We start from the raw sequence: 23023 nt of genomic DNA, 5'->3' as shown, positions 1-23023 counted from the left end.
CTATTGTTCTAGGACCAATCAGACTGCTGCAATTTGGATCCTATTCAGCTCAGTACATAACAGGTTACCAGATTTTTTTTCAATGAATCCGGGGACAGTTATTGTGTGCTACGTACATGTGAATGCTGGGAAAGCTGTAAATCTGGGGACTGTCCCCGGGAAACAGGGGCGTCTGATAACCTTAGTTTAGAGGCTGCTCCCCATTTTATGCATTTTCACTTATGTGCACAGGAGCCCAGAACATAAACTCTGCATAAGGGGGGGGGGAGTTTCTAACCACGGCAGTGGCAGAACTTGGTCTTTCAAATTTCAGCTGTACCCTGTAGAAGGCCAAAATTCAGCAAAACTGCCCCCTCGCCTCTCACCTTCCATTCTGCATATTGGGGAACCAGCCGCAGTGCCGTAGATCCAGTTCTGACCATGGGCTCTAGCCAAAGTTTGTTCTTAGCTGCAGCTCATCGTTAGTGAGACGAGAGCTCAACCACAAGTCCATGAATTTCAATGGTTCTACTCTCAAAAGAAGGGACGCGGGTGGCGCTGTGGGTTAAACCACAGAGCCTAGGACTTGCTGATCTGAAGGTCGGTGGTTCGAATCCTCTTGACGGGGTGAGCTCCCATTGCTCGGTTCCTGCTCCTGCCAACCTAGCAGTTCAAAAGCATGTCAAAGTGCAAGTAGATAAATAGTTACCGCTCTGGCGGGAAGATAAACGGAGTTTCCGTGCGCTGCTCTGGTTCGCCAGAAGCGGCTTAGTCATGCTGGCCACATGACCTGGAAGCTGTACGCCGGCTCCCTCGGCCAATAAAGTGAGATGAGCGCCGCAACCCCAGAGTCGGTCACAACTGGACCTAATGGCCAGGGGTCCCTTTACCTTTTACTCTCAAAAGGGATGGAAAGCTCCCTCCATCTCTCTCTCTCTCTCTCTCTCTCTCTCTCTCTCTCTCTCTCTCTCTGTTTCTTGTTTTTCCAATCTTAAATTCAGCTCCCCACATTTCTGTAGCAATAGCATCATAATAGGTTACTCCTTGTGAACATTATTTAGCATTTCACTGCAAATCTATCCTCACAAACTGGTTTTTGTGCGCCACTTTGACTAATGGGAGTTGTAGTCCAAAAACATCAAGTTGGCCAACGCCTCTTTGAGGTCTAGTAGGCAGGAAAAAAAACATTTGCCAGGGAAACCAGAGTGTCTCAAAGGTGAAAAGATGCATTTCATCAGAGATTTGTCTCAGTCTTGGGAAAAGGTTTGCTAATATATTTGATGTGGGTTGTTGCTTCCCCCCCCTCCCATCCTGCTGGCGCATTCCTGTTATGCAATTCTTTTGTTGCTTTATTATTTGTGCTATGGAGTTGCTGCTATGTCTCAACCCAGATTTCAGAACAGCCATAATAAGACTAACATGGAAAGCTCATTACAGTTCAGTGTAACAGAATGTTCTAGCCTTACGGAAGCATGGTTTTTTGTTCTGCTGCTAAACTATTTGGTCCTCTCCCCGTTCCGCCTCCCCACAATGACTATTAGTCTCTTCTTACAACCGTGAGCCCAGATAATGGCTCACATGACAAAAAGAGCTCCAGGGAAATGGCCTTCTCCCAAGTCAGGCCATGGACCCATCTCGCCCTAACACTGCATACCACAGCCTTCTCTAATTTGGCACCATCCGGATGCTTTGGACTGTAAAACTCTGATCAGCCCCAGCCGTCTATCACAGGCACTCCCCAGCCAAAGGAACGCTCAAGGTAGATAGTCAACTCTGTATTGGTGCTGACCTTTAAAGCCCTAAACGGCCTTGGTCCAGTATACCTGAAGGAGCGTCTTCACCCCCATCGTTCAGCCCAGACACTGAGGTCCAGCGCCGAGGGACTTCTGGCGGTTCCCTCACTGCAAGAAGCCAAGTTACAGGGAACCAGGCAGAGGCCCTTCTCGGTTGTGGCGCCTGCCCTGTGGAACGCCCTCCCAGCAGATGACAAGGTAATCAACAACTATTTGACTTTTAAAAGACAACTGAAGGCAGCCCTCTTTAGGGATGTTTTTAATGTCTGGTGCTGTATTGTTTTTAATATTCAGTTGGAAGCCGCCCAGAGTGGCTGGGGAAACCCAGCCAGAAGGGCGGGGTATAAATAATAAATGATTATTATATTATTATTGCCAACTACTGCAACGTGGTAATTAACTTTGTATTAGACTACTGCAATTTGCTCTACGTGCGGCTACCTTTGAAGGTGACTCAGAAACTGCAATCAATCCAGAATGCAGCAGCTAGACTGGTGACTGGGAGTGGCCGCCAAGACCATATAACACCAGTCCTGAAAGATCTTCATTGGCTCCCAGTACGTTTCAGAGCAAAATTCAAAGTGTTGGTGCTGACCTTTAAAGCCCTAAACGGCCTCGGTCCAGTATACCTGGAGGAGCGTCTCCACTCCCATCGTTCTACCCGGACACTGAGGTCCAGCGCCGAGGGCCTTCTGGCGGTTCCCTCGCTGCGAGGTTACAGGGAACCAGGCAGAGGGCCTTCTCAGTAGTGGCGCCCGCCCTGTGGAACACCCTCCCAGCAGATGTCAAGGTAATAAACAACTTTTTTACTTTTAAAGACACCTGAAGGCAGCCCTGTTTAGGGAAGTTTTTAATGTCTGATGCTGTATTGTTTTTGATATTTGGTTGGAAGCTGCCCAGAGTGGCTGGGGAGACCCAGTCAGATGGGTAGGATATAAGTTTTAGTTGTTTAGTCATGTCCTACTCTTCATGACTCCATGGACCAGAGCACGCCAGGTACTCCTGTCTTCCACTGCCTCCCGCAGTTTGGTCAGACTCATGTTAGTAGCTTCGAGAACACTGTCCAACCATCTCGTCCTCTGTCGTCCCCTTCTCCTTGTGCCCTCCCTCTTTCCCAACATCAGGGTCTTTTCCAGGGAGTCTTCTCTTCTCATGAGGTGGCCAAAGTCTTGGAGCCTCAGCCTCAGGATCTGTCCTTCCAGTGAGCACTCAGGGCTGATTTCCTTCAGAATGGAGAGGTTTGATCTTCTTGCAGTCCATGGGACTCTCAAGAGTCTCCTCCAGCACCATAATTCAAAAGCATCAATTCTTTGGCGATCAGCCTTCTTTATGGTCCAGCTCTCACTTCCATTGAAAAAAAAGTCTTAGGTAGTTTCCCTTCTTTCGATTTTCCTCTTGATCTCAACCTATCCATTTCCATCGAGACCACTCCATTCATGTCACCCATTATTATGATTTTCTGATCCACAAATTCAAATAATTTTTCTTCTAAATCTTTATAAAAATCTTTGTTTTCATTTAGGTTAGTCAGCTTTTCATTGCATTGTATTGTGAAAAAGACTCAATAAAAAATTATTTGGGGGTGGGGAATAAAGCATGGAGCATTTCTTATTCCTTCCTGGAGATAAAACAGACTAAACCTGAGGGCTTCTGCATTCAAAGTATGTGCTCCCTCACTGAGCTGAAGACCTTCATCATAGCAATATAATTTTTCAGAGACATTAATAAATAATAATAATAATAACAATAATAAAATTTTATTTATATCCCGCCCTCCCCAGCCGAAGCCAGGCTCAGAGCGGCTAACAAAGTAAAATGATACTACATTCTAAAATCATTTCATTATAAAATCAGTTCAAATCAGATTAATGGCAACCATTGGGCTAGAGTTCTGTGAGGATTGCCAAAAGAGGGGGTCAAACTGTGCCTTGGCCAAAGGCCTGGTGGAACAGCTCTGTCTTGCAGGCCCTGTGGAAAGATGTCAAGTCCCGCAGGGCCCTAGTCTCTTGTGACAGAGTGTTCCACCAGATCGGAGCCACAACCGAAAAAGCCCTGGCTCTGGTTGAGGCCAGCCTAACCTCTCTGTGGCCCAGGACCTCCAAGATGTTTTTGTTTGAAGACCGTAAGGTCCTCTGTGGGACATACCAGGAGAGGCAGTCCCGAGGTACGAGGGTCCTAGGCCGTATAGGGCTTTAAAGGTTAAAACCAGCACCTTAAACCTGATCCTGTACTCCACCGGGAGCCAGTGTAGCTGGTATAGCACCGGGTGAATGTGATCCCGCAGCGAGGACCCCGTAAGGAGTCTCACCGCAACATTCCGCACCCGCTGGAGTTTCTGGGTCAGTCTCAATCTAATTATCCAGATGCTGGAAACCTGCAACGATGAGTATTACCATTGTGCCTTCCTTATGAACTTTCCTGGGTCAGCATGGCTGCTGCCATGTGCAATGCAGAATCAGTACCAGAAATTGTGGCAAAGGAGTCTCCATGCCCTCATGTAAAGTATCAGGTTCATTGGTTTTATATGCATCGCGTGACAATGCCAGGACTTCCAATAAATTAATCCTTAAAATCCTGCTTCCAGGACCAACAAATGACATCATCACCATCATAATAAATCCCAAAACCAACCACACATATATGACCTGCTTAGGAGGAGCAATGAACGTACATTTCCCCTCTTAAATACACTTTTTTCCCCTCCACCCCTCCACACCCACCCCGGTCAGATGCCATGCACTTTAAATAGCTGAACTGTTTATGAGAACACATGTGGTTATCAAAAAAAACAACCTTGTTCTTGCTGAATAGCTTGTGCATTTTTGCTGCACCCATGTGCAATTTTAATGGTCTGAGATAGCTGACTCGCCTCATTAGCACACTCGCACACAAATCCTGGTATGGAAAGGAAAGCTTGCAATTCTCCCTTCACATACTATTCCAATTGTGATGGTGCCTCTCATGTGGTGAGGGCGGGGTGGGAAAGAGAAGCGCTGAGCCAAGGCAGAACAAGGAAAAGTTACAGCCACGATGCCCTTGTCCTGAGCTAACCTCAACGCTGTCAGTGTTAGTTAGGTGTGACGTGTCCCCACAGTTTGCCTCAGTCTCTGAGGTTAGCAGCACAGACTGGAAGACATGATTGTGCCCTTAGAAGTGAATCTGAAGTGAAGGAATTTCAAGCAGTTCAGAATTAGCGAGCAAGAAGAATTATTCTCCTGGTGAAGCTCAGAAAACCCCAGGGAGTGGATGGGGAACTTGGCTTGTCCTGAGCCAAACCGGATCCCACTGTACCATCTCGGAATGCAATAAAAACCATTTAAGACAATGCAGAAATACAATACCAAATAGGCAGCCATGGCAGGGGCCTATTCATTTAGAATTGAAGGCCCACAGCTAAATTGAAATCCTTTCACTCAATTCACTCTCTTTTTTTACGGTTTTCCAGAATTGGGGGGGGGGGAGTTTAATTGCCCCCACAACTGAGGTATTTCAAAATGAATGTTGCCCTGGAATTATTGTACTGTGCAGAGATTTGGGGATATAGTAATGTCCTTCCGTTAGAAGTGGTGGTGAACTCTCTCCTGAAATCACTGTTGATTGTCTCCAAAGATACACCCGTCCCCTTTTTAAGAGCTGAAACAGGGCTAATTTCCTTACAAACCCGTGTGCATGTAGCGCTAGCCCTATACTGACTGAAGCTGGCTAGCATGAGTAATACTAGGCTCCCGAAAAAAATGCTTCCTAGAGCAATTGTAATCTATATTCCGAAGCTCTTGGGCAAACTCAGTCAGTAAGGTTGTTGTTGTTGTTGTTTTGTACTTTGCCCATATAACTTGGCTGCCCCAGCCACTCTGGGCAGTTTCCAGCACATACAAAAACATAATAAAACATTAAACATTAAAAACTTTCGTATACAGGTCTGCCTTCAGACGTCTTCTAAAGACTGTACAGTTGCTTATCTTCTTATCTTCTATGATTCTAAAAGGCATGCAAAGTTTTTACAATGCTTAACACACAAATGAAAATGCAACAAGCAGAAATAAACTCAGGTAGAAAGATAGAGGAGTCACGTCTGACAATGAAAGATTGCATTTAAAAAAAACCTTTCATATATCACTCTCAATCACCCACATCCAATGTGTGGAGCAGGGGGTAGGGATTTTTTTTTTGGGGGGGGGACCTCTCTTATTCTTAGAGTTGCTTGACGGGCAACTCTGAGACCCTTCATGCAAGATCAACCCAAAAGCGAATTCATCATTGTTTGGTTTCTGTCACCCAGCTGCCTGGGTCAGAGTTTCTCTCTGACCTGAGCTTGCAAGTGATAGACAGGGCTGGCAAGGGTATTATCGCAGTATAATTGGACAGAGTGAAAAGGAAAGCCCTGCACTCTCCTCCGGCCCCCGCTCCCTGCCTGCCTGTTTGATAACTTGAGCATAATATGGCACTTTTCTTTTCACTGCACTTTTCACTGAGAAATTCTTGAAAACGTAGCCGCCAAAGCTGTGATTTGCAAAACATCCTTAACAGAGAAACTCCTAATGTAGTCACAAAACTTCTGCCGTATGTACCTGAACAAGGGCAATGCTGTTCTTTTTAGCTGTAGTCTAGCCTGCCAGTCTGGATACTTGTTGAACTATTATTATTATTATTATTATTATTATTATTATTATTATATTTCTATACAGCCTTTCATTCATTCAAACACAGAGCAGTTTACAATGTAAAAGCACAAAAAATACATAACATAACCAAAACGATAACAGACACACACACACCACTTTAAAAGGCCATACAGTGGTACCTCAGGTTACAGACGCTTCAGGTTACAGACTCCGCTAACCCAGAAATAGTACCTCGGGTTAAGAACTCTGCTTCAGGATGAGAACAGAAATCGCGCAGCGGGAGGCCCCATTAGCTAAAGTGGTGCTTCAAGTTAAGAACAGTTTCAGGTTAAGAATGGACCTCCAGAATGAATTACGTTCTTAACCCGAGGTACCACTGTAGATTGTTTAATTAGCCAAAGGACTGGTTGACGAGGAATGCTTTTGCTTGGCGCCTAAATATAAGTAATGAAGGTGCCAGGCAAACCTCCCTGGGGAGAGCATTCCTCAAACGGGGAGCCACTGCAGAAAAGGCCCCGTTCTCATGTTGCCACCCTCCAGATGTCTCATGGAAGAGGCATGCAAATAAGGGCCTCAGATTATGGTCACAGGTTTCGGATCAGTTCACACAGGGAGAGGAAGTCCTTGAGGTACTGCACATGCTTAAAGCTTGGATTTGGCATGCAAATTCTCTTTAAATGCTTGCAATCTCATCTACTGTCCACGCCATCCCATTCAGGGCTGTGCACACGTGTGTTACTAATGCTACATTCACCTTGCAAACTCTGCTTCTAACTACTGGTAACTATTTCTGTATTTCTTTGGTCATGAATACACTGGCCATCTGGTTTAATGCCTCAATTCTTTTCCAGGTTTTTCAAGTATTTTGAGCAAGACATAGTTCAGCTGAGGATTGGATTTAAATCAGGGGTCAGCAAACTTTTTCAACAGGGGGCCGGGCCACTCTCCCTCAGACCTTGTGGGGGGCCGGACTATACTTTTGGGGGGAAATATATATGAACGTATGCCCCACAAATAACCCAGAGATGCATTTTAAATAAAAGGACGCATTCTACTCATGTAAAAACATGCTGGTTCCCGGACCATCCACCGGCCGGATTTAGAAGGCAATTGGGCTGGATCTGGCCCCCGGGCCTTAGTTTGCCTACCCATGGATTAATTCCTCAAAAGTTCAACCTGACTAACGCATTTCCCAATACTGGAGGAATTCACACATCACAAAATGAGCTTTCAAAATGCCCATTTTGAACCAAGGCATAGCTACTTCACTGGTACTGAAGTAACCTTCTGTTTTAAGTTCTCTAGCAGCATGTATCTCCAAAGGCTAATTCTGGATATGGAATAATGCAAAATCCTCTTAGCTGACCTAGAATGAGACATTTCCACAGTAACTTGAAAGCTTGCATTTTGCCCCCCCCCCACCCCCCGAAAAGTCTTGCAGTCATTGAACTAGGGGGTCGGGGGCACATCTCAGCAGCAATTTAACCAAGGCATACATGCCAACTACTTAATTATTGACTGTGTGCCAAGGGTGCCACAATATAGTGGCGTAGCGTGGGGGGTGCAGGGGGGGCCGGCCGCACCGGGCGCAACATCTGGGGGTTAGGGTTAGGGGGCGCAAATCCACGGGTTAGGGGGCACAAATTACTTGCCTTGCCCCGGGTGCTGAAAACCCACACTACGCCACTGCCACAATACACCTATTAAACCAGTCCGCTCTACATGACTAATTTGCCTAACTTTTTTGCTGTCGCCTTATATGGAGGTCACTAGCTGCATCTCTCATGAGTGGGTGCTATTCATTGAACATCGGCAAACGCATTACACAAACATGGTGGGATCTAGAAAAGATGAAGATCATTCGCCCTGCCCTTCCATCTCCGTAAAGCTTCTACACTACATCCTCTTTTGAGATGAGACTAGCATCTTGCCAGACATACATTCCTGGAACAGTGCCAGACCTTGGCCCAAATTCTAGCAGCTAATTTCTCAGTTACTATGAGACTTGGTTTGAGAAACATTGGGTGCCTCTAAGCCTAAGCAGATTTTAGGTAAACATCAGGAAAAACCTCATAATAAGAGCCATCTGACAGCTTTAGATTCACGGTCACTGGGCATATTAAACAGAGCTGGTGCTATTTTTCTGGAAAAAGAGGTACTGGAACTCACCATGAAAACCTCCCTCATTCTCTTAGAATGGCAATGGCTCTTACCTTAGAGGTGCTGGAACTGTGTTCCGGCTGAAAAAAAGCCCCGAGCAAAGCCTAGACAGCCCTATGTCAGGGATATCGTACTTGTACCCCACATTAAAGACCTTGAATTGAGAAAGGGTTTGTCTAGATCTCCAAGATCCCTTCCAAACCTACAATTCTAAGTCATGGGTAGGATTTATTGAGTGGTTCCAGAAAGTTAATTTTTTTTTAGAATCCTAGAATCATTGAGTTAAAATGGACCATGAGGGCAATCTAGTCCAATATTCCTGAAATGCAGGAATATTTTGCCCAACATAGGGCTCAAACTCACAACCCTGAAATTAAGTGTCTCATGCTCTACCAGACTGAGCTATGGAAGACGTGTGAAAATATATTGTAAAACTATATGGACATTTGGTGGAACCGATGGTGGGCCTTGAGGTCTCAAATGTCAGTGATGCCAAAAGTTGGGGTCCCTCCGCCTCTCGTCTTCCATTTGGCAATATAGTTGCAGCAACCCCGAGGCTTCATGCCAGTGCAACCAAACAGGTCACATTCCCCCTAATTTACCTCTGGTGGAATGGGTGGCCCTTTATGATCTAAGCTTGAAAACAGATAATTTTTAAAACAGGCTCTGCTGTCCACAGCTTGCACCCTGGTTTACTTTGCCTCACTTTGATTTCTGGTCAAACAAGTTTGGGAGGTTTCTGAAGGCTTACAGAACCCTGCCAACAAAGGTCTGTATAGTTAAAGCTATGGCTTTCCCAGTAGTGATGCATGGAAGTGAGAGCTGGACTATAAAGAAGGCTGATCGCCAAAGAATTGATGCTTTTGGATTATGGTGCTGGAGGAGACTCTTGAGAGTCCCATGGACTGCAAGAAGATCAAACCTCTCCATTCTGAAGGAAATAAGCCCTAAAGTGCTCACTGGAAGGACAGGTAGTGAAGCTGAGGCTCCAATACTTTGGCCACCTCATGAGAAGAGAAGACTCCCTGGGAAAGACCCTGATGTTGGGAAAGATGGAGGGCACAAGGAGAAGGGGACAACAGAGGACGAGATGGTTGGTTAGTGTTCTCGAAGCTACCAGCATGAGTTTGACCAAACTGCGGGAGGCAGTGGAAGACAGGAGTGCCTGGCGTGCTCTGGTCCAGGGGGTCACAACTAAACAACACCAACAGAACCCCACAAAAATAGATACAGAGAGAGAGATGGACAAGAGAATACACAGAAGAGAATACATAGAAGTTGATTCCATGAGAAGAAAAGTCTCTCTCGCCACTGGAAATTGGAATTGGATTTCAGGCCAGTTGATCACCAAGGAAGGATTGTAGGAGTGAAATGACTGCATTGGCCTGGCAATGGCACCAGCCCAATGCTACATGTTTCCAGGGGGAGAAACTAAGGAGGCAGGAGGAATGTACATAAATCCTGTTATTTCTTAATGGGATTTTGGAGCTTATTTCCAAGCCAACACTTTGAAATGTACCCTGCAGCCTGCTTCATACTGAATTTTCAATCATGCTGAATAGCAATGTCCTTATCAGCAGTTCTTACACTCCAACGCTTTATCCAATATTTCTTACTTCCATGGGCAGATCCACACCATACTCTCAAAGCCCATCCAACGTACAGTACATTTAAAGCACATTACACCTCCCCCCGCAAAGGATCTTGGGAAATGTAGTTTCCTCCTCACCGAGCTACAATCCACAGCATCCCTGAAGAAACCGCAGTTCCCAGGACTCTGGGGAAAGTCATGAGGTTTAAATGTGCATTGAGTGTGTTTTAAATGCATGCTGTGAATCCGCTCAGGAGCCACATATAGTTCTCAGTGAAACCAAGGAGGAAAGTTAGTCATGACTCAAGACCCATTGATTTCAGTGGGAACTAAGCGCAATAATAGCAGCCCAGATTGAGCCATATGTCTGTAGAGCCACTGAGTAACTATGAGTAATTTTTAACCTGAAGAAATTTGGAGTGTAATTTGACATCAGGATTTAGACTTCAGAATTAAAATTCATTACCAAACTGATTGCCTTTCTCAGGGCTTCAAGAAATCTTGTACTTGAACTATGAGAACCAAAAGGAAATTGTGTACTGTGTCAATGACAGACTTAGGTGCTCCAGTAATCAGGATGCATTCAGTTACCCATCGTTCTTACCCTATTATATTTACATTTGACCAATGGCAATCCTCTTAAAGCTGCAGAAGCAACATTATTCTATTGTGCGCCTGGCTACATGACTGTGGCAGGACACTGTCCTATAAACCACTACAGATTGACTGTCTGTGCTGCACTCACTCAGTAGCCCATGCTCCCTGCCTGAAAACACCAGCTGTTTAGGCTTCAACTCCAAAGAGCAGCTTCTCACACCTCAGCCCAAACACGATCAACCAGTGTGTGCAACAGAAGGAAACAGGAGCCTTTTGTGCTAAAGGAGGATTGATAGCCGAATAGATATGGGTAACAAAAGAGTCCTTTTAACTGCCCACAACCTATTGATCTAAGAAAAGATAAGATATCTTTTACCCAAGAGCTTGCACAAGGTGGGATACCATCAGCATTATCCTCTGGGAGCAACTGGGAATTTTGAGTGTTCCTCTACTGGGCGTGTGTAGGATTTAGGGGACAAAGAAACTCCACTTTGCTTTTTGTCCAGTTTAATTTCCCATTTTTCTGTTGGTAGTATCCATTTTGCAATTATTCTCTCTCTCCCTCTCCAGGTAGCATTCTTTACCTGCTTTTGCACCTTCTGCATATCTAAACAAGAAAAGCCAAAAAAGGGGAACCCTGGGGTGCTTTAGCAGAGGGAAAAGACAAATGAGACTGAAAAGAGTGGAAAATTTACAAAAGTACCTACAGAGCTTTTAAAGAGAATTTCCCCCTCGCTCACAAACACGAGGACTCGTGATCATCCAATAAATCAGCAACAAGTTCAGACAAAAAGAAATATTTCTTTGTGCAGTACATGGTTAACTCATGCTTTCATTGCCAGAAGATAGGCTAAAAGAATTAGATTTATCCTCTATCAATGGTTATGGGCCACAGTAGAAAGATACAACCTTCCTCAACTTGGTGACCTCCAGTTATTATTGGACTGCCAACTGTCATCAGCCCCAGTCAGCATAGCCAATGGTCCGGGATGATGGGAATTATATTATATTCCTGAGATTACCATATGGTAAGAACATTCACCAAATGAGTGGTGGATCCCCTGAGAAGATCACAAGCAGAGCATGAAGACATCCGCTTGGGAGTCCAAATTGTGGCCATCAGATCTGATTCAGGAAGGCAAATCCTTTCTCATGAGTGGCTCCCAGGATCCTGGCTTGTCCCTAAAAGTAAGGGGATGCTGGTGCCTCACACCAAAGGGGGCTCCACTGTCTTCAAGGTGGTTCTTGCCGTTTCGCAAAATGCCAACAAATTCATACATCGCTGTGAGAACGCAGGCCACTAAAGCTGTTACTTTAATACTGTGCCTCTCTCCAATCACAAAACAAAAATGTTTTTAGAGCCCTGTAAATTTTATAAAACAGTATAAGCTGATGTATACATAGGCTTAGCCCTCATAAGCAGCTGATGTGGTGGCTCAATTCCTTTCTGTTCTGAAGGATGTAATCCACCCAGGGCGGAAGAATATACCGTCTAAACCAAAATTAAACAATGAGATTAAAAGAAAATCCTTATTAATTTACAATTAAAAGCAGCAGCAGAGACAGGCATTCAATACAAATGCCCAGTCCAATGCCCTCCTCCCTTCCCCCAAAGCTGGGGGGGAAGTTTCACCTGCCGCAGAAACCTGAAGTGGAAAGCCACTTCCGGGCCTGCCCCAGGAGGTGGGGTTGCGGGCATCACGCCCTCCCCCACGTGAGCGGGGGCTGGTCTCAGCCACCCGCGAGAGCAGGGGAATCCCGTCCGGCCACGCCTCCCGGCCAGCCAATCGGCTGGCTGGAGGGGGCGTGGCTTGCCCTATTTAGGGCCGGAGCGGAGGGGACTCGCCCTCTCTTCTCCGGCTGGCCCCACGTTTCCCCACCCTCCCTCCCTTTAGTTGGGCTTTAGGTAGGTCTGACTTTGCTATGGGCTTCGGCCTGTCGCCGCATGGGGCATGGTAGGAATTTTTCCCAATTGGCAATTTCCAGCCTTTTGGTTTTTCGCCTACCTCGTAGCAACTCGTCACAACTCTTCGGCATTGGCGGTAGGCATTGGTAAGAAGGGGTTAAGAGGATGTGGGGGGGAGGAACGCCATCAGCTCCCCCCAGTGAACAAAGGGTGGTCCATTAAAGGACTCCGGGGGGCGTGGCCCTGTCCGAAGCCTATGGAGGTGTGGGCCAAAGGCACGCCCCAGAGCGGTGACCCGGGGGAGCTCCTAGTCGATGTGCCTCGGCGGGAGACTCCCCCGATTAGCGTTAACCCTTCACCGTGTCTCCAGCAAATGGGCTGGAGCCGGATAGTCGTTAGGACCAATGCCTATGCCAATGCCTCTCATTCCTGAATTCAATAAAGTTGTGGCCTAATTCGCCCAATTAACCTTAATTATTGTGTCTCGTGTGTTTATTTATCCTGGTGGGGGGCGGGAACTCGCCACGCAATATTTTCCATGTGGTGATGGCAATGGAATCCACTCAGCAGAAGGATGGCTATGGGGGGAGAACCCATAGTTAAGGGGGTTTAAGCTAAGGTTAAAGGTAAAGGGTAAAGGAACCCCTGACCATTAGGTCCAGTCGTGGCCGACTCTGGGGTTCATCTTGCTTTATTGGCCGAGGAAGCCGGCGTACAGCTTCTGGGTCATGTGGCCAGCATGACTAAGCCGCTTCTGGCGAACCAGAGCAGCGCACGGAAACGCCGTTTACCTTCCCGCCAGAGCAGTACCTATTTATCTACTTGCACTTTGATGTGCTTTCGAACTGCTAGGTTGGCAGGAGAAGGGACCTTCTGATCGGCAAGTCCTAGGCTCTGTGGTTTAACCCACAGCACCACCCTTTAAGGTAAGGTTACCAGATTTTTTTCAATGAATCTGGGGACACTTTAAAGACATACATATATAAATACATATATACATACTACACGTTTAGGACGTTGATGCTGCAGCGATGGTGGTGGCGGTGGCGCGGCCGCCGCCTTGACCTCAACCGCCATGTTTTCCCTTCCTCCGAGGCTTCTATCTCCTTTCTCCATGAGCCTAGGCAGCCCCTGAGTTGTTGGTTCTTCGGTGGTGGTGGTGGGGAAGCAGTGTGTGGTGGTTGAGGCATGGAAGGCGGAGAAGGAGGGCCGAGGGTGGCAGCAGCGGCAAGGCTCAGGTAGCGTGATGCCTCCCTTCCCATCGGAGCAGCCCCAATCCCATTCTTACTTACGTGCAAGCAGAAGGGGAAGGGGATCCCTCAGCTGTGAAGGGAGGCTTCCCGTTGCCTAATTGAGAGATCCCTCCCCCCTCCTGCTTGCACGCAAGCTCTGATAGGCAGCTGAAGCCTCCCTTCACAGCCGAGAGATCCCTGCCCTGCTCCTGCTTGCACGCCAGTAGGAGTTGGGAGGCTGCTCCGATAGGTAGCATGAAGCCTCCCTTCACAGCTTGGTTGCTGGGGTCAGGGAAGGTGGAGGCAGCCCGGAACCTGCATCTTAGAGCCCCTGCACCACCATCATATGGGGACTTCCAAGCAGCTCCTGAAGCCAGCTAGAGCCAACTGCTCTGGGCTGCCGAAAGACTGCCGCTGCTGCATTTCCCGGGGACATTAGATGAAATCCGGGGACATTACGGGGATGGAATTTGTCTGGGGACCTATTCGCAAATCCGGGGACTGTCCCCAGGAAACAGGGACATCTGGTAACCCTAGTTTAAGGGGCAATGTTTCAGTAGCCAGCACACTGCCTTGCCCCTCCATGACTAGGAGAACACAAAATGAGCAATATGCAAAGTTTACCAGGTCAAAGAATTTAGCCTCTTTTTTTAATCCCCTTTGGCAGTGCACAGATTTCAGCTTGGCTTGCGTTTTGTAATGTAAACATACAGAGTATGTGTAGCTCCAGCCCTAAGTCAATCATGTACTGCAAAAATAAATAAATATAGGCTTGCCATACGTCAGGAATATTCCGGACGTGTCCTGGTTTTCAGGTGTAAAAATGGCATCGGGGGGGATTTTATCAGGAAAAAAACCCAGATGCATGGCAATGCGGTAGAAAAAGGAGCAGAAACAACTCAAAAAGCTTAAAATCACTAATTTGGGGTTAGGTTTCCTTTAAAAAACTGGACAATTTTGGGGTCTTCCTAGAAAAAGCTAAACAACTTTGTGGGTGTCAGAAATTTTACTTTTTTAAATACTGTATAGCTAAATTTAAATATAGCTAAATTTAAAAACATTCTAGCTAATATTTGGGATTATACTTCAGGCTCCCTCCAACATATATTTTACTAATATTACAGTTTTAGGGTTGTTGTTTTTTAATAAGTTTATTTGCTGCTTAGTGCTTACCACAGAAAAAGTTGTCTCAAAGCAGCTAACAGGCTGTTGTCATGTTTTTTGCGTGTGTGTGTTTTAAGCATACATTACCAAATACATAAGATAAGAGGACATTATTATGGGAAAGTGCTCATCCCGCAATAACATAAAAAGGACACATTTCACCCCACCCAACTAAAAGACGAACACCAGTTGAGAGCGAAATGTCAGGCAGGGTGAGTAGGAATGTCTCCACCTGGCACCCGAAGACTGATAGCCATAGTAAGTTTTATCACTGGCTATTACCCTACTGGCAGGAAAATATTTTACTCTTCTTTGCTTGCTTCTAGCAGCTACAAAAGTAGCTGGATGCTTATGAGTTTAAGGAGATGAATGGGCAATGGCACAGCAGGTAACAGCATTCCCATATTGCTGCTACCCAGGCAAGAATGCAGTTGAGGTCTCTGTTCCTAGGACAAGAATTTGCTCTCTTGTTAAATATGTGGCTGTTGAATTTAAGATTAGAAAGGGCATTTCAGAGAAGCCCTGTGGCATGTTAAGCTGTTCCAAAACGCCTGAGCCGTAACCACTGAATGAGCAGATAAATGGATCTTAGTGAGCAGGAGATTCTCTAAACATTGAGCAACTGTTCCACTTGCTACTATATAACAAAACAAACACCTGTAGAAATATTGGAGCTACAGTGGTGCCACGCAAGACAAATGCCTCGCAAGACGGAAAACTCGCTAGACGAAAGAGTTTTCCGTTTTGGAGGTGCTTCGCAAAACAAATCTCCTATGGGCTTGCTTCGCAAGACGAAAATGTCTTGCGAGTTCCTGCGGGGTTTTTTTTCCTTCCTCCCCCTTTTTCTAAGCCGCTAAGCCACTTATCAGCTGATCCGATAAGCTGATAAGCCGCTAAAAGCCGCTAAAAGCCGCTAATAGCGCTAATCCTCTAATCCATCAATGGGCTTGCTTCGCAAGACAAAAAAACCGCTAGACGAAGAGAATCACAGAACGGATTCTTTTCGTCTTGCGAGGCACCACTGTATATGTGTTGGTTTCGGGGTGTTGCCACTGTGCAGTGCTTGGAGTCACAAGACTCTGTTTACATTCCAGAGATTCCATACTGTTGGAAGTCTCACGGTAGACATGAGACGGATGTGATGTTTCCTGTTCCTTTGTTCCAGTTGCTCTCTGCTTTCACAGAGAGAGCATGTTTGTTGCTTTTCTGTCTGCGTAGCTAGAAATAATATCTTAGTGATGTAGCTCATAAACGTTGTCACTTCTGCTGCTTTTAAACTCTGCGTAATGGGAACGTGCTTGGAGCCTTATCAAAGGCTCAGGTCGTTAATCATGTCGGAGGGCGATTCTGGAGGAGTCGCTTGGTCGAACGCAGGCTCCGACAATATGGTCATTAAATGTCTGCTACCAGGCACAATCCTAGAACACAGAGAGACGCAGCTTTGGCAAGGACTGTGCTGCAACTGTGTGGGAGAAGGTCGAGCCAGGTGAAAATTGAAACTGGGGCTGCACAGAAAACTACACACAGTTCCAGCTCAAAAGCTGCTAAGGCTTAGTTCCACAAGGAGCGTGTACTACTGTACCCAACCTAGAAGAGATCAAGAAGACCAAGGGCTGTGGTTTTCCGATGGGCAATCCTGGGATTCCTTGGGAAGTTTCTACAGGTTGTGTCATGAGAAGATCAATCAATCAAAGCAGGCAAGCTTCTCTGAAAGACAGCCTGCCCATCACTACTGCAACACAAAGCCTTAGGTGAGTTCTGGTGCCCTCTTGCTGTTCCTACCATTCAATAGAGCTGGCGTGGACCCTCCAGATGTTGCCGGACTACAACTCCCATCATCCCTGACCACTTGCCCTATTAGCTAAGGCTGGTGGGAGTTGGGGTTCACACTTGCTACCCTTACTTTAGAGAATCCTTTACAGCACACAAGGGTCCTCATCAGATAAACCAATGTGAAGAAGGTTCCCAGAAGGTAGGAAACTGGGAAACTGTTGATCTGTGGCAGCATTCCCCAACCTTTGTCCTCCAGTTGTTATGTAATACAACTCCCATCAGCCCGGACTTGATATGAACAATGGGAATTGTGCTCCAAAACACCTGGAGGCCACCAAGCTTGGGGAAACTGGTCTAGGGTAATCTGGAGTCAGATGCTGGTCAGGCGAAGAAGCAGAGCCACTTGTCAGTGAAGTTAACTTTTTATTTAAGGCAACAAGCAACATTCTCAGCAGGTCTTGCCCTATGGAGCAGTTGCCAGGACTGATGGTCCCCATCTTCTACCCTCTCTAAAGTTCCTCCTCTCCCAGATGTTTCCCAAGCAGTCGCAAACTGCATCTGCGCACCTCTGGTTTCTGTTCTGCCATCCTCATTATTCTGTGTGTTCTTGGAGACCAGGAGAGGGAAACGCTCTGGATTCTTCAATATTCCATTGACCTCCCTCCTCTGTTTCAGCCTTAGAGTCTGAACTGCTCCCTGTCACAGGCTCTTCCTGCTCACTAAACCCTGTTGCCCCTTTGGCATCCAGCATCTCCTCCCACTCTCCTCCCCCTGACCTCTTCTTGGTGTCCCATTACCAACCCCTAAGCTCTGAGCTTTCCTCCTCTGGGGTTTCCCTTGGCAGTTCCCCAGCTGGTGTCATTCATCCAGCCAGTCCCTGGCAGATAATGGGTTCATATCTGGAGGAAGCTATTGGACACTGGGCCTCTATTGAGGTCCTAAATAAGAATTCAGTTATTGGTCTTAACATGAAACCATGGGCTAGCTAAATCATTATTTGTTTCAGCGTTCATACCCAAACCTGCCTACAAACCAGAGATTTATTGGGGGCAGGGGGTAGCAACCAGGATCTGAAATAATGCTTTGAAGTTGGTTTACAAATCTGTTCTAGCTGTGGATTCCATTTACTGTAAGTGCAAACTCAAAACATTGAGTCAGGAAGCTCGGACTCTACAAGCACGTAAATACAATGCCACAATCACAACCGCTTTCAATAAGTAACTTTTAAAGAGACAAACAGAAGTACCAATTTTGCGCAGACGTTTTAAGGAACAGGAACAGAAACAGAGAGACTGAGCTCCCGGTGGTATCATGCACACCCCAGGCATGTTTGACATTAAGGGAGTTGGTTGTTGTAGAAACCAAGTCCCATAGGCTCATTAATTTTCAGCAGTAAGCACCATCCATCCCTCTTGTTGTTGTTTAAAAACTATGAGCTGTGCATATTACATTTATTATACAACAAAACACTCTTCCCTCTAAGCTGAAAGAGGCGGAATACGTTGTTTCGCCTCTCAGTGCTAAATGGCTTGCATTTCATATTGTTCTCACAGGAGAGGGTTTTGCTTAAATTTAAAATAGAATGAGGAGATCAGGAGTGGACTAAGGATTGTGAGTCCCCTTTTTCTCAACTTTCAGTGTCAATGCATTCTGTCACAGCCCTCCTGCCTCCTTCCCAAAACCAGTTCTGCCACACTTGACTCTGCTTCCTTGCCCTTACATCACTATTTTCTTGGAACAACTTTTGCCTGTAAGATTATACTGGTTTGGGGTCTCCCAAAGAGCTCTTGCACTGCTTGAAAAAGAATTCAGTGAAACCCCACAGATTGCACATTATTGATTAAAGAGTCCACTTCAAGGCTTCCCTCTGTTACTTTCTCTAGAACCAACAGCACTGCAACATCCTGTAGTTACAGCTAACATTGCACACAAACCAGCTACCTGAATTTTAAAACCAAGAACCAAAACACTAATAACAAATAAAGTTTCTTCTTTCTCTTTCTCTCAAGACCAATGCAGGCTGCTTGATCTGCTAAACCGAACTTCATTGATTTAAGCCAGTTTGATCTCTTTGACATGAATTAGACTAAATCGTTTAAGTCCAAGTATGCTAGCTTATTTTAATTGTAAATTAGGTTAGCGTTATGTGAGATTTCCCCTTGAATACAGAAAAGTAATTTAAGTGCAGGATGTATCCTCTTCTGCGCAAGCCCCTTTGGAACACGATTTTTGCACAATTCCCATTTATTTTCATGGGGTATGTGCAAAAGAAGTTCCCTGTGTTTTGTGCCAAATGTCCTTTCGCTTCACAGTATACCAAAGTACTGAATTAACCACTTAGTGTATCAAAGAGTTCAGAGCAAGCACATTCCTGGACTTAAAAAAACACACCAAAAAACCACTCTCCACCTGGATTACATTTTAACCACAATTTTGGCTCAATCTGCAGCTGAACGCATCTTTAATTCAAGTAAACAAGGTTACCTTGGAGATGATTAATGGTTCCCCATGCTCCAGTCCACCTTTCAAAGTAAATCCCCATGGAGGACCTCCTTGTATCAAAACCTCCAAATAAATGTATCTTCCTTTATGGGTTAAGTTTGCTTCCGAAGAAGAAATAATAGTCCTGTTTATATTGTCCAGCATCCTCATGTTTATATTCTCAAGCACTCACTGAAGCCAAAAGCAGGGACTGGAAGAGTCTGGGGAGGAGGAGGAGGAGGAGGAGAGAGTAGAAGATTAAAATCCCTCACGTCCATGATGAATTGTCTCATAGTCTACAGGATCGCAGGCTGCTAGGATTGCCAGGAGGTTATGTTTTCCTTCTCAGCAGAAGTCCAGAAGGCAGAGCTCAATCTGCGCATCATTTCTATCTCAGAACTTCCAACTTTTTGGATGCAGCTTTTTGAACACGAAGCATTTCTCCCCGTGCAAACATTGGTTCCGTGCAAGATCCTTCCTTTCACCTCTTCATTCTTTCCCTTAATATTTCCAAACGGTGGCTTTTCAACATAAAAAGGGGAAAAAGACATTTAAATGCTTTGGGTAGGTAGCAAGCTCCTCAAATGCACACCAGCGCTTCATTATTATTATTTTATATTGCTTATCAGCCCTTTCTCCCCTTCTGTGAGCAATTTACCATTACAATGGCCGTTTTTTCCTCAGTTCATTGCATCCAAAGAATGAAAGCATCTCCCACCCCCTGTCTGCCAGCTCGCTTTTCTGCTAACTTCACAATTTTGTGACTTGTCAAAAGTAGCAGGGGGAAGGGAGTAAAAGCCTGGACCTTAAACAACTTGTTCCCTCGAGCTGGGGACTTGAAATAGTTTCCCAGCTGAGTTTATAAAGGGGGAAAGAGAGCGTGCCAGGAAAACAGGAAAGGCAGGTGAAATTAATCCCTTGAAAAAATGTTAAGGAGATAGCTTAGCTCTTTTCAGCAGTTTCTCACTGCACTCGCTTGCCCGTGTTGTCATGCCTGCTGCTAAATGAGAGTGTTCAACTGGGGGAAGGAGGGAGAGAGAAGAAGAAAACGTGTCTGTTTTTGCCACTGCATGCCAAAAAAAACTGTGTGGTGCCTCATAACTGAGGTTTCCATATTTATAAGGACCCCACAGGCTGCTGCCGTCATGGAGTTTCTTCTGCCTTCTGGGGAAAACATCACTTTGCTAATTATTTGTTGGAAAATGCTTCAGAATCTCCACTCCAATTCAGTATTTGTTGGCCACAAATATGATTATGTGTTAGGCACCGGGTGATTTATGGGAGATCTCACCCCAAAACGCTCCATGTATATCATCGATTCATAGCATCACAGAACTGCAGGGTTGGAAGGGACCGCAAGGGTCATCTAGTCCAACCCCCTGCGACGCAGAAATCTTTTTCTTTTTAATAATAATATTTATTAAAAGTTTAAAGATTACAGAAAAAAGAAAAAAGAACAACAAGGAAATTAACAGAACATAAATTACAATACATAAAAAGAAAAACATAAAAATACAACAATACAACGAAAAGAAACAAAAACACTAAAACCACACATCCAATATTCCATATCTTTGCCTTTCATTTACTTGTTTCATCGACCTCCTCGCACCTCCCTTTTTTGTATTCTAATTCAATTTTAGCTATTTCAGCAAATCCTTTCCATCTTGCTCAATTTTTGTTCTACAATTTACCTTAACCCAATCTGACCTTAAATTTTACACTTTAGCCCATTAACAATCCATTTTTACTTAATTCTTTATAACATTTCTGCTAAAGCCATGTAACTTCATTCCAGCATCCTTCTAACATTCATTAATTTTGCTCTATTTTTGTAAATATGCTTTAAATTTTTTCCAATCTTCTTCCACCGACTCTTCTCCCTGGTCTCGGATTCTGCCAGTCATTTCCGCCAATTCCATGTAATCCATGCAGTGCAAAAACCTTTTGCCCAACGTGGGGCTCGAACCCACGACTGTGAGATTAAAAGTCTCAGGCTCTGTCCCAGCATCACATGAAGCATAACGTTAAGATATTGCTGACACTAAAATACCAGTACATTCAGCTCCAGCAATCTTTACACATAATCAAGTGACTGGGAGTGGCCGCCAAGACCACATAACCACATAACTCCGGTCTTGAAAGACCTACATTGGCTCCCAGTAAGTTTCCAAGCACAATTCAAAGTGTTGGTGCTGACAGGACAGAAGTACTGTTTTGGGGGGTAAGGAGGCGGGCGGGTGTGGAGGACTCCCTGGTCCTGAATGGGGTAACTGTGCCCCTGAAAGACCAGGTGCGCAGCCTGGGAGTCATTCTGGACTCACAGCTGTCTATGGAGGCGCAGGTCAATTCTGTGTCCAGGGCAGCTGTTTATCAGCTCCATCTGGTACGCAGGCTGAGACCCTACCTGCCCGCAGACTGTCTCACCAGAGTGGTGCATGCTCTGGTTATCTCCTGCTTGGATTACTGCAATGCACTCTACGTGGGGCTACCTTTGAAGGTGACCCAGAAACTACAACTAATCCAGAACACAGCAGCTAGACTGGTGATTGGGAGCGGCTGCCGAGACCACATAGCAGAGGTCTTGAAAGACCTACACTGGTTCCCAGTACATTTATGAGCACAATTCAAAGTGTTGGTGCTGACCTTTAAAGCCCTAAATGGCCTCGGCCCAGTATACCTGAAGGAGCATCTCCACCCCCATCGTTCTGCCCGGACACTGAGGTCCAGCACCGAGGGCCTTCTGGCGGTTCCCTCACTGCGAGAAGCCAAGTTACAGGGCAGAGGGCCTTCTCGGTGGTGGCACCCGCCCTGTGGAATATCCTCCCACCAGATGTCAAAAAGAAAAACAACTACCAGACTTTTAGAAGACATCTGAAGGCAGCCTTTCTTAGGGAAGCTTTTAATGTTTAATAGACTATTGTATTTTAATATTCTGTTGGAAGCTGCCCAGAGTGGCTGGGGAAACCCAGCGAGATGGGCGGGGTATAAATAGTATATTATTATTATTATTATTATTATTATTATTATTATTATTATTATTATTACTACTACTACTACTACTACTACTACTACTACTACTACCATGTCTTAAGCACCTCCTTATCCTGACCCTCAGAGCTCCTCTAAAAAAGCAAGCACCACAAAACTCAACATACACCAGCAAATACCACTTCAGAGAATCTATAGCCTGAGATTCTTACAGGGGGTTGGTCTAGATCAGGGTTGGCCAGCTCCCAAGAGGCTGTGATCTGAATTAAAATCTGGCAGTGATCTACCCCCGTTTTGGGGGGGTTCAGGTCAAAGTTGTTGAGCTTCTGTGTGGGGAGCCAGTGATCTACCAATGATCTACCACAGATGTCCAGTGATCTGCCGGTAGATCACGATCTACCTGTTGGACGCGCCTGGTCTAGATGACGCATGGGATCCCTTCCAACTCTCCAATTCAATGACAAATCAAAGGAGCAGCTCATATGTCAATATGAATGGAGTGCTTTCTTAAAATTCTTTTCTTACAGGGCCATTAAAGGGCCTCCATCTTGTGGTCATTTCTGCTCATCCTCCAAACTCCTCCCCCTGCTTTTGCTGGCTTAACTTCTGTTATGTACTGAGTTGAATAGGATCCAAAAGGCAGCAGTCTGATTGGTCCTAGAACAATAGGATTGAGAATGCAGCAGTCTGATTGGTCCACAGGAGCCACCCAATCCAGCTCCAGGTGGAAGTGA

At 45.6% G+C, this 23023-nt stretch overlaps 1 protein-coding gene across 1 annotated transcript in view; it reads right to left on the bottom strand.

The window, feature by feature from the left end:
• SHROOM3 (shroom family member 3) overlaps positions 1–19931 on the bottom strand; it is a 229511-nt gene extending 209580 nt beyond the window's left edge. Inside the window, exon 1 of the mRNA XM_082236253.1 lies at positions 19302–19931. Within this exon, the coding sequence (XP_082092379.1) occupies positions 19302–19469 (168 nt within the window). The 5' untranslated portion in view covers positions 19470–19931. The remainder of the gene's footprint in view (positions 1–19301) is intronic.
• Positions 19932–23023: the final 3092 nt, after the last annotated feature.

This window comes from Podarcis vaucheri (genome assembly GCF_965113315.1).
Source record: "Podarcis vaucheri genome assembly, chromosome: 9".
Taxonomy (NCBI): Eukaryota; Metazoa; Chordata; class Lepidosauria; order Squamata; family Lacertidae; genus Podarcis; species Podarcis vaucheri.
This window is presented reverse-complemented; position numbering and strand designations above follow the sequence as displayed.